Below are 12,500 nucleotides of genomic sequence, written 5' to 3' on the forward strand. Positions count from 1 at the left end.
AGATTCACTAAATATTCTAGAGCAGTTTTGGCTTTTGCTCTAGCACAACCAATAACTTTCAATTTGTAAAACCAGCACCAATTAGCGCTGTTGCGATATCTATTGAAAGTATAGGCTGTGTTCTGTGCTCGAGTGAAGTCAGCTGCAGTAACCCTTCTCTGGTTAGCACGCTTTACCATAGACTTGTAATATCAAAGTGATGCGCTAATGGTAGCACGGTCAAACTTGTTCGCGCATGTGCGTCACTTGTAATCTAGCCCTACATGTTGATGACTCAAGCACTGCAGTAATAATTCCTGCATCCTGCGCCCTAAAAAGAATTAAATAAGGACATGAATATTGGATGCAGATTTTCCTATCAAATTATTTGGATATTTGGCAGTCAAATTATTTGGATTTAATTAAAGGGACATTATACACTAGATTTTTCTTTGCATACATGTTTAATAGATGATCCATTTATAAAGCCTATACAGGTGTTTTTTTTTTTTTAAAAAAAAAGTATAATTTTGCTTATTTTTAAATAACATTGTGCTCCTAACCAAGCCCAATGTTTTAGAAGTATACTGATGTATTCCTCCTCCAGCTTGCTCCTGTTTGTGTAAAGAGTCTTTTCATATGCAGAGGAAGGGGGAGGGGGGAGTGTCTGCTGTTTTTGCTATACAACCACTTTCAGTGGGTGTTTCAGCTAATCTTTTCAACAGAGCTAAACTGGGAGCTTCTAAGTAAGTTTTTAAACAGTTTTATACCGGATTTTTTTATCAGTATCTGTGTATATTATTCTTTATAGTAGTGTCTATTACATGCAGTAATATGAAAATTGGTGTATATTGTCCCTTTAATTAATTTTAAAAGCCAATTAAGAACCTTCCCTGGCTTGTGATTAAATTATCAGCATCATAATTCTCATATGCATAGTCAATGTCAACAATGGCAAAGTTTTCCACATATGGAGTCGCAGGCCACATTCAATCTTATAAAACACAAGTAATAACATATTTACCAAAAATGCCCTGGTACAGTACTAGATTTAGATAAGCTTGCCGGGTATACATTTAAGAGGAGATTTATGAGTTGCAGCCATCTTGTTTGCCTGACCATCTGAAATCTCCAAAGGACACGTTCTTAGTTCAGCTTTGTCAATGGGATGGAAAAACTATTGCTAGTTGACGCATGTGGCACACAAGCCACCAGTTGCCCATCCCTGGTCTATGAGGAATAATAGACACAATATTCATTCGGAAATGTTCGGGTTGAACAGCATTTGTAACCTTGAAATCTAAGAACATATTAAATGGTGGATAGACAAAGTGCAGTAACTTTTTAAATTTAATTATGACACTTTCATTTTTTTCTATATTGTCAGGTACCCACATAAGCCCCCACTAATGACGCATTAATAATAATTTACAATGACATTTATTTTAATAGTAAATTGCTAAAAATCGTAAAAGTAGAAGTATTTAAGGTCAAACAGCCTAAAAAATGTTTACTAAATGCATCAATAATTCACTCTAAGTATAACATAAATCATATGAAAATAACAGTTATATAAACATACATGACATGTATATCTTTACTTTTATGTTTCAGGGATACAGGTGGCTGCGCTATATCTATTGAGCAGTGTCCTTTCGTTTTGGGACTAACCAATGAAGATTCTGAGTTGATTCTGCACGAATGTGTTCAACTGACCCAGGATTTGAAGACAAAGGAGCGATACCTCTTTCTCTTCAGTGACATGATCATTATTGCCAAATTAAAGTAGGAATCATATATTATTTGTTTATAAAAACAGACCTACTGATAGATTCTATAATCTCTTATATGATAGTATGTAGTATCAGTATCTGTCAAGCACTATTTTGCTTGTCAATTCTAGGTGGTGATGCAAAACAAAAGATATATTTTTCATTCAGTGCTAGTGATTGATTTCATTTATGATGTCATTAATAAAGTCATATGTCATACTCACTGATGTCTTTGAAAATGATGTCAGAAACTTTAATAATGATTCCATTTGTCATTCTTGTGTGTTATTCAAAGTTAATAGAAAGAAATAACAATAACATAACATTATCTTAGTGACAGCTTGAAAAAACAAAAGATTTGAGAGATTTAAGCCCCTAAAGTTATACTTACCTTGTTTCCTCTATCAGGTTTTCTTTTCAAAAGCGGTTTGCAGATACACTGTCTAATCACACTGCGCTTGATTGTGCTATTGAACTAAAGGTAGCTTGTTCCCGCTGCCAGGCCAGAGTCTGTGATTAGAAAGTGCACCCATGAACCGCTTTTGAGAAGACCTGATCAGAAGAGCATGGAGAGGAAATGAGGTAAGTTTAGCTAAAATCTCTTGTTTCTTTTAATAAATTAAACTTAGATTTTTTGTAAATAATTATTTGATTTTTTCATTCATTCATTAATTGTTGGTAATTGGGCACACGTACTGTATTGCAAGATGCTATGTTCATGCTGTTGTTGAATATAAATGTTGCTTAAAGAAATACTGAACCCAATTTTTTTCTTTCATGATTCATATAGAGCATGCAATTTTAAGCAACTTTCTAATTTATTCCTATTATATATTTTTCCTCAGTCTCTTGGTATCTTTAGTTGAAAAGCCGGAATGTAAACTTACGAGCCAGCCCATTTTTGGTTCAGTACCCTGGGTAGCACTTGCTGATTGGTGGAACATTTAGCCACCAATCAGCAAGCGCTAACCATGTGCTAAACCAAAAAAAGACCGTCTCGTAAGCTAAAATAAGAATGAAAGGAATATATTACAGATATAAATTATTATCAAAATGGGAGGTCTTTGGGATCTTCCAGTTGCAGACCAGAGTCCCCAAGGGTCTGAAATCGAATATGACCTCATTTATTTTGGTGCTAGGAACAGAGAAATTATTCAAGAAAGATTAAAAGTCAAAGGGGCCAATTTATCAATGTCTGGCAGACATGATACGCATTTAACATTGCACAAGCAGTTCTAGTGGATTGATGTCTTAAGACCAGTGCTTCTTAACTCCTGTTTTCAGTGAGCCAAAAGGCTCGCACGAAGACAGTTGTATTGAGGGCCCTTGATAATTCGGCCCCAAAGTGTCAAACATATGGGACATATATCTCTCTTTGTAAATTAAGGTTCTCTTCTAGGTTGGGGAATGTTTGGATAGGAAGGAATAAATAATCACAGGAAATAAAAATTAATTCAATAGAGATGCTACAACATTTATATAAGATACAGAATGAATCATCTTAAAATATTTAATTTATTTATAGAATCAAAGTGAATTAATAATTAGAAAATATTTATTTAACAAGAATTATAGATCTCTATCAACAAGATATAAATAAAAATATTAAAAAGTTCAAAATATTAAGTGGTATGTTCAAAGTTCATCTCAAATCCTAGCACCAAATAAACGTTGTGATTGTGTGGTTTTGTTAAGACTTGCGAACATTACTGTGATAACCAAATGCAGTGTTTACAAAGTATGGGCCAGATTACGAGTGGAGTATTATTTATCTATAAAACTGCTGGAATTAATTTTTTTGTGCTCAGAGATTGGCGTTTGTATTACGAGTTGAAAATAAAAAGTTTGCACTCTTGCGTTCGTAAAGTCACGGTACAAAGAGACTTTGTGAAATCACCAACGCAACATCGCATTTCCCCATAGACATCATTAGAGCCTTAACAAGTTGAAACACGATTCCGGTTAAAAGCACGACATAAGAAGAAAATATTGCATACTTCATAATCCAATGTTCTGCACAAAGCAGTATATGTTCTTTTTATTCTTAAAGAGATAATTAAATATATATCCGATGTTTTTTTGCAGAAATATATATTTATACATATATATATATATATATATATATATATATATATATATATATATATATATATATATATAAAGAGAGAGAGAGAGATATATATACTTTATATAAGTTATACAGTTATATATAGGAATATCTATTTAAAAATACATAGAACATATTTGGCTATGTGCAGAGCAGTCAAATGGGAATTATTTACAGTAAATGCACAGTTAACCTTTATTAAATATAAATATTGCATTAATATGATTTTCCATATTTTCATCTACTTAACTGCAAAGCGCTCCAAAGCACATATATATTTATATTTGTCTATATGTGTATACATATGTATTTATGTGTTTATATGTGTATATATGTCTGTAAATACATATACACACCTATAAATTAGAGATGAATACACTAATGAAAAATAAAGAAAATGAAAAAATACGAAAATCGTCAGTATTCTTTCGTTTCCTTTATTTGTTTTTTTAAGCGGTTAATACATACCTTAACGTGCTCTCCATGCTCTAGAGAGCACATTAAGGTAAGTATTGTAGCTACAGGTGATCATTTTATCTGTAGTTTTGAAACATTTGTATTTCAAGATATGAAATACAATATGTAGCAATAAGAAATGCACTCTCAGGATTTTTTCTTTCAATGCAGGTCAAACTTTAATTAATGTTTTGGGGTAAATTACAACCTCTTCATCAGAACAATAAACATGGTGAATTACAACACTTATATAGTGCACAACAATTTGTACATACCCCCACTCTCAAAACACTGCATCAAGGAATGTGAAGGTATGCTATAAATGCCTGTGGTGCAAAACTTGTAATGGCTTGATAGCCACTAAGATATTCCATCATTCACATAATAACAGGATATATAAAATACATTTCTCATTGTCCTGTCATACCACACATATGGTGCACCTACTACATTGCCCATGTGCCAAATTTTACGTGGGAAAAACAAAATGCACATTGAAGGAGAGGATGGCAAATCACAGACTGGCAATAATGCAAGCCCTTAATAAAGGACGATCTGAATAGCCGGTTGAACGTCATTGTGCAGAAATGTCACACCAGTCTATTCAATTCAATATATCCTCATAAACCATGTCCCAAAATGGGACAGGGGAGGTGACAGGGATAAAGTGTTGCTGATCCGTGAGGCACAATGGATATATAGACTTGGAACAATACACCCAGGTGGACTTAACTCAGTAGCAGATCTTAAACTTCTGATATAAAATGGGATATTTTCTGAAAAAACGGCAAAACCAGGTTTGCCCTGTGCAATGTCTTTAGTCCCTTAGCCACAAGTACATAAGGTGCAGTGTGTTATTCCCCTTTATTTTATAGCAAGCTTTATATGAACTACAGGTACAGGTTGCTAAATGCGGTTAGATACACTCTCACTCACCCCGCTCTTCATGCGGCAGCCTCACTTGGTCTGTCCTCCCGGATCTGACTCCATTCAAAGCAGAAGGAAGAGGTCTTACCTGGTGTAGAGTGTCCGCTTGCAACCTCCACAGTCGCGGTTCCTGTTGTGTCCCAAATTTCACAGCTCGCCCGGTCACAGCTGCACCTGATGCTGCCTTCCAATTTGGGATGTGATCCTGAGAGCAAACTCCTTTCTGTTTGCAAGTTACATGAAGTAGAAAAGAAGAGGCGGATCCATCCAATACTTCCAAAACACTGTGAATTTATTGTAGCAATTTTCTTTCACAAACAATTGTTGCAAAAAACTTCAGAGACACACACTTAAAACCATAGGAGCTGATGTGAGGTCCGGTTTCAGTCTTACATGTTTCGGCGGATCCTGTCCGCCTTAATCATAGACCATACCTGAACCTCTACACCTGTAGCCTTTTTACCTGTGTACAGGTATACGCCCTCAAACATTTACTCCAATTAAATGTATACAATAGGATTTAGCCTCAATCGGCTTGACAGCTTGGAAAAAAATTCTATTAACTTACATAGTTTAATCTTAATCCAATAAGTGTCTTTATGTAGCATTTTATAGAAAGACACAGCTAGTGTTGAATTGCAAATTCAACTTAAAAGAAGGTACTCATTTTTAGTCATTTACAACGCCAACTTCTAACACATCTATTAAAGACACATATAGAAAAATCATATACAGAAAACGTTTTTTCAGCAGTTGAGGCCGGGTTTGAACTCACAACCTTTGGGTTAAGAGGCATTAGACTTAAGCACTATGCCACAGCAACCCCATAGCTATTATGCTATATTTAATATAGCTATATAGCCTTTATTTAGCATTAATTTCCTTATAATAGCTAGATATATAGAAAGTTACTTTTATGCAGTCTCGTTTATATATGTATACTATTATTGACTCAATTTTAGCTTTAAACTTCCCATATATAGAACTAACAAAATTTGGGGTTGATAGGCCAAATATTGCTAGATTATACTCCTCTTAAATTTAACTATTTATTACTCCAGCAATTAGTGATGTCATGTTCTGAGTTAAATCCCTCTGGGACTAATGTCTTAAATACAAAGATCCAATATGCCTCTTGTTTTTTTAGAGTATTCAGCCTGTCACCACCTCTGTGTGACTTTTGAATGTGTTCAATGGCTGACCAACTGAAGGTACTTAAATCCTGATCATGTTCCTCTATAAAGTGGGATGCAAGAGCAGAGCATGATATATCATTTTCTATATATGAGATGTGCTCTCGAATACAAATTCTTACATCCCTTGTTGTCATTCCTATGTACTGTTTTTTATGCTCTGTGCATTCAACTAAATAGATAACATGATCAGTAGAACATTTTATACAGCCCTTGATATCATATTCTGATCCAGTAGTATATGACTTACAAGTCTTGGTTACTTTGATATACCCACATGCTCTGCATCTTTTACTTCCACATTTGTATACTCCATTTGTATGCAGCCAGGAACTTCCTGCACCCCTTTCCTTATTTTTAAGTTCACTGGGAGATATTATATTAGGCAACGACTTACTTTTTTTTATATACAAATCTGCAGCCTTCATCAATTATTGGTTTTAGGGTACTATCTCCATAGATAATAGGCAGATATTTATTTATAATGTCACAGACATCCTTGTACTGATCTGAGAACTGGGTAATAAAGAGAGGTCTGCTATCTTTCTTATCTGTTTTCTCTTTTATTTTCAAGAGATCTTTCCTGTCCATTTTACTCACTTTTTCTCCAATGCTCATTACTTGTTGTTGATTATAACCTCTTGCTACCATTCTTTCTGTTAGCTCTGACCTTGCTCTAACGAAATCTCTATCTTGGGAGCAATTCCTTCTGGTTCGCATCATTTGACCCTTTATTATCCCCTTGATGACATATTTTGGGTGATTACTTTTGGCGTGCAATAAAGCATTGCCCGCAATCGGTTTTCTATATAGGTCTGTAAGGACTCTCCCATTTTGTCTATCAGCAATCAAAACAAGGTCTAAGTAGCTAATTCTTTCTTTACTCCAGTCAGAGGTAAATCTCATACCAAATCTATTATTGTTAAGATAGTTTAAAAACATATCCTTGCCTATTTCATCACCATCCCATACAATCAACAGGTCATCTATAAATCTCTTATAGAGAAATATAGAGCCTTTAAATGGGTTAGCATCATTGGTAATGAGACTTCTCTCTAACCATCCCATAAAGAGGTTTGCATATGAGGGCGCAAACCGCGCCCCCATAGCAGTCCCCTGTTTTTGCAAATAGAATTCCCCCTCAAACATAAAATAATTATGTCTAAGGAGGAACTCTATAACCTCCAGGATGTAGCTCTTAAAGTAAGGATCGTAGGTTGTTTCAAGATCTAAAAAATATTCAATGGCTTTTAAGCCTAATTCATGTTGTATCATAGAATACAGTGATACTACATCTATTGAAAGCCAGCTGAAGGCATCTCTCCACTCAAAATCATCAAAAATATTCAACACATTTGCTGTGTCCTTAAGATGGCTGTCAAGATTGTGTACCATAGGTTGTAATATATCATCTATCCAGTTGGATAAGGGTTCTAATATAGATTCCAACCCTGATATAATGGGTCTACCCTTAATATCTTTAACACCTTTATGGGTTTTAGGGAGATGATAGAAAATTGGTATACGTGGATTTTCTACATACAAAGAGTCAAACGTTTTTCTGTCTAGATACCCATTCTCCAAACCGTCATCTAATAAGGATAGTAATTTTTCTTGAATTCTCAAAGTTGGATCAGAACTTAATCTTGTATATACCTCATTTTCTCTTAATTGTCTGTAAGACTCATTTACATACCAGTCCCTATCACATACCACAATACTATTTCCTTTATCTGATCGTTTTATCACTATATTTTCATTTTCTTCAAGGCTCTTTAGAGCTTTTTTTTCATTGTAAGTCAAATTGGATCTTTTATGTTTAACTTTTACAGTTTCTTTTAAAACTGTAAGATCTTCTAACACCCTTTTGTGAAAAAGCTCTAACTGTGGGCCTCTTGTTCTGGTGGGATAAAAGTTAGATTTTTGTCTTTTAACATGCTTTTTAGTCTGTTTCCTTTCAAGCTGTTCAGATGTATCTGCTTCAAGATGCACCACTTTGGTTTTAAAATGCTTTTTAATAGTTAGTTGTCTAATGAAGCGATTTACATCAAGAACAGTTTGAAAAAGATTAAAATCACCACTAGGACAGAAGCCCAAGCCATAATTTAATACTTTTATTTCATTTTTGTTTAATGCATAAGAAGACAGGTTTAGAACAGCTCCTTGTAAACTTATTTCTCCTTCTGAACTAGCTGTCTCAGCTTGTATCTGTTTCTTGCTTTTTTGTCGCCTTTCAAGGTAACTTGTGCATACTGCACACACATATTTCATATCACTTTAGCTCATGAAGCTATAAATTCATATGGTGCATACTTCCTATACAGGGAGTGCAGAATTATTAGGCAAATGAGTATTTTGACCACATCATCCTCTTTATGCATGTTGTCTTACTCCAAGCTGTATAGGCTCGAAAGCCTACTACCAATTAAGCATATTAGGTGATGTGCATCTCTGTAATGAGAAGGGGTGTGGTCTAATGACAACAACACCCTATATCAGGTGTGCATAATTATTAGGCAACTTCCTTTCCTTTGGCAAAATGGGTCAAAAGAAGGACTTGACAGGCTCAGAAAAGTCAAAAATAGTGAGATATCTTGCAGAGGGATGCAGCACTCTTAAAATTGCAAGGCTTCTGAAGCGTGATCATCGAACAATCAAGCGTTTCATTCAAAATAGTCAACAGGGTCGCAAGAAGCGTGTGGAAAAACCAAGGCGCAAAATAACTGCCCATGAACTGAGAAAAGTCAAGCGTGCAGCTGCCAAGATGCCACTTGCCACCAGTTTGGCCATATTTCAGAGCTGCAACATCACTGGAGTGCCCAAAAGCACAAGGTGTGCAATACTCAGAGACATGGCCAAGGTAAGAAAGGCTGAAAGACGACCACCACTGAACAAGACACACAAGCTGAAACGTCAAGACTGGGCCAAGAAATATCTCAAGACTGATTTTTCTAAGGTTTTATGGACTGATGAAATGAGAGTGAGTCTTGATGGGCCAGATGGATGGGCCCGTGGCTGGATTGGTAAAGGGCAGAGAGCTCCAGTCCGACTCAGACGCCAGCAAGGTGGAGGTGGAGTACTGGTTTGGGCTGGTATCATCAAAGATGAGCTTGTGGGGCCTTTTCGGGTTGAGGATGGAGTCAAGCTCAACTCCCAGTCCTACTGCCAGTTTCTGGAAGACACCTTCTTCAAGCAGTGGTACAGGAAGAAGTCTGCATCCTTCAAGAAAAACATGATTTTCATGCAGGACAATGCTCCATCACACGCGTCCAAGTACTCCACAGCGTGGCTGGAAAGAAAGGGTATAAAAGAAGAAAATCTAATGACATGGCCTCCTTGTTCATCTGATCTGAACCCCATTGAGAACCTGTGGTCCATCATCAAATGTGAGATTTACAAGGAGGGAAAACAGTACACCTCTCTGAACAGTGTCTGGGAGGCTGTGGTTGCTGCTGCACGCAATGTTGATGGTGAACAGATCAAAACACTGACAGAATCCATGGATGGCAGGCTTTTGAGTGTCCTTGCAAAGAAAGGTGGCTATATTGGTCACTGATTTGTTTTTGTTTTGTTTTTGAATGTCAGAAATGTATATTTGTGAATGTTGAGATGTTATATTGGTTTCACTGGTAAAAATAAATAATTGAAATGGGTATATATTTGTTTTTTGTTAAGTTGCCTAATAATTATGCACAGTAATAGTCACCTGCACACACAGATATCCCCCTAAAATAGCTATAACTAAAAACAAACTAAAAACTACTTCCAAAACTATTCAGCTTTGATATTAATGAGTTTTTTGGGTTCATTGAGAACATGGTTGTTGTTCAATAATAAAATTAATCCTCAAAAATACAACTTGCCTAATAATTCTGCACTCCCTGTATATGTGTATTTATAATTATTATTTATTCAAATATTCATGCGTATCCCCAGGATGATTAAAATTATACAGATCTGACTATATCACATAATCAACACACCGACCCAATTTGGAAAGATATGAAGCCTTACATGATTTCAATAACTGACAAATACATAAGTAAGGATAATATATCCATAATGTATTCATTGGTATTAGTAGCTGAAATGATATATTCTATACTAACAGCAGTTTTTCAGATGCCATGGAATATATGTCAACAAATAGTTAATGTTATGATTACATAGGAGTACATATCATTGAATGAAGACTTATACAATAATAGTCAGTTTTTTTTCCAGAGGTGTGTACTGAATAATTTATGAGAGGAATAGACTGTGACAATTTTCATCCAATTAGGAGACTGCTACCAACCACAACTAGGACTCAGATAAATTGAGGACACTGATAGGTTATCCTAGAGGCGTGCACTACAGCCTTCAGCTGATTGGTTTAGCATCTCCTTACCTAGGGGTTAAAAGGCAGCACCTGGCAGTGAATCAGGTTTGTCAGTTCACTTGCTGAATCACATTGAGAAAGGCTGTGCAACAGCTGAAACATGTTTGTGTAGTTAAACGTGTTTTTAAACTACCTTTTTTTACTTAACTTATACCACTTTTAATTATTTTTGCTGCATTAACTGTTGCCTCATGCTACCCCTGGCACCTGAAGCCGACGGTTCCTGATATCGGCCAGGAATACAGGGGGGTGACATGATAGCAGCAGTGCAGTAATTGTGGTGTACCTTTAGGTAATATATCTGTGTGGGTAATGATAGGTGATGTTTATCACCTTAGTCATTCATTTTTAAATAAATTCCTTAATAAAGATTATAGGTTTTAATACCAGTATATACATTTATTATTCGCTAGCAGATATTTCATGCTGTAATTTTACAGCTTATTACAAGTGATAGGTGTAAGAGTGCTTAATATCCCCTCTATACTCTCCCATTTCCTTTTCCTATTTTTTAATATTAATTTAAAGGGGCAGCACCGAGGCTATATACATTACCTCCTCTATCCTATCTTTACTCATTGATACTGTGCCTATATTTGACTTTAAAAATAGTAATTCCTCAGGTTATGCCTGATGAGACCACATTTGATTCATAAAGCAGTCACCCATTCATGCACATAACTCCATAATAATTATCGCATAACTCCATAATAATTATCAGAAGATGATTGGTACATGTACAGTTATAAATCTAAAAGAATGGGATCCAAGAAATGGGACTTATATACACATAAATACAAGTACAATATATGTGTATATAAAAAAGTGATTCTTCTGGCTAGGTGTACCTGTATAGGATGTATACTCCTATGAGTGCAAGAATGACAAAGTGCATTGAACAGATATTATTTAATATTTGGTATCTTGTGCTGCATGTTCTAATTTTATTTTGATCTATAAGTTGGATGTGATTCATCACACTTCTATACTATAGCCCTAAATGAAAGTTCAATTTTGTACAACAGGGGCTGATTAAGCAAATCATTAGCTTGAATACATAGTGCAAACAATGATCTATGTTTATTTTATATTTTTTAAAATATTGGTTTTCTTTTGAGAAGTGTCACGTGTGCAGAATATATTCACTAACATTAGAGTGAAATGTGTGTTCGAGATGGTAACTATGACAACGGAATCATAGTAGAAATCCGCATTGTTCTTATGTATAGTTTCACAGTAACCAGTGGCGGCTGGTGACTTTTGAGGATGGGGGAGCACTAGCCCCGCCCCTCAGATGGCTCCGCCCATTTTAATGTGTGTGTATGTATATATATCTATATATAACTTATATTATCAAATGTGCTTCATTCTCGTTGTATCCTTTATTGAAAGAGCATCAATATCCCACTGAGCGCTAGTTGAACATATTGGGTGAGCCAATGACATGAGGCATATATGTGCAGGCACTAAACATAAGTTAATTCCCAGTAGTGCATTGCTGCTTTTGAGCCTACCTAGGTATCCTTTTTTACAACAGATATCAAGAGAACAAAGCATATTAGATAACAGAAGTAAATTGGAAAGTTGTTTAAAATTGTTCTATCTGAATCATGAAAGGAAACATTTGGGTTCCAAGTCCAGTTAAATATTTTATATTACAATCTAAAGTTGTTTTATGCCACAAT

General features: G+C 35.3%; 1 protein-coding gene across 1 annotated transcript in view; it reads left to right on the forward strand.

Moving 5' to 3' along the window:
- The window catches only part of TAGAP (T cell activation RhoGTPase activating protein), a 337,479-nt gene that overhangs the window by 221,903 nt on the left and 103,076 nt on the right, over positions 1-12,500 (forward strand). Inside the window, exon 3 of the mRNA XM_053710651.1 lies at positions 1,594-1,764. Coding sequence (XP_053566626.1) covers positions 1,594-1,764 — 171 coding nt within the window. The remainder of the gene's footprint in view (positions 1-1,593; positions 1,765-12,500) is intronic.

The sequence above is a fragment of the Bombina bombina genome, chromosome 4 (genome assembly GCF_027579735.1).
Source record: "Bombina bombina isolate aBomBom1 chromosome 4, aBomBom1.pri, whole genome shotgun sequence".
Lineage (NCBI taxonomy): Eukaryota > Metazoa > Chordata > Amphibia > Anura > Bombinatoridae > Bombina > Bombina bombina.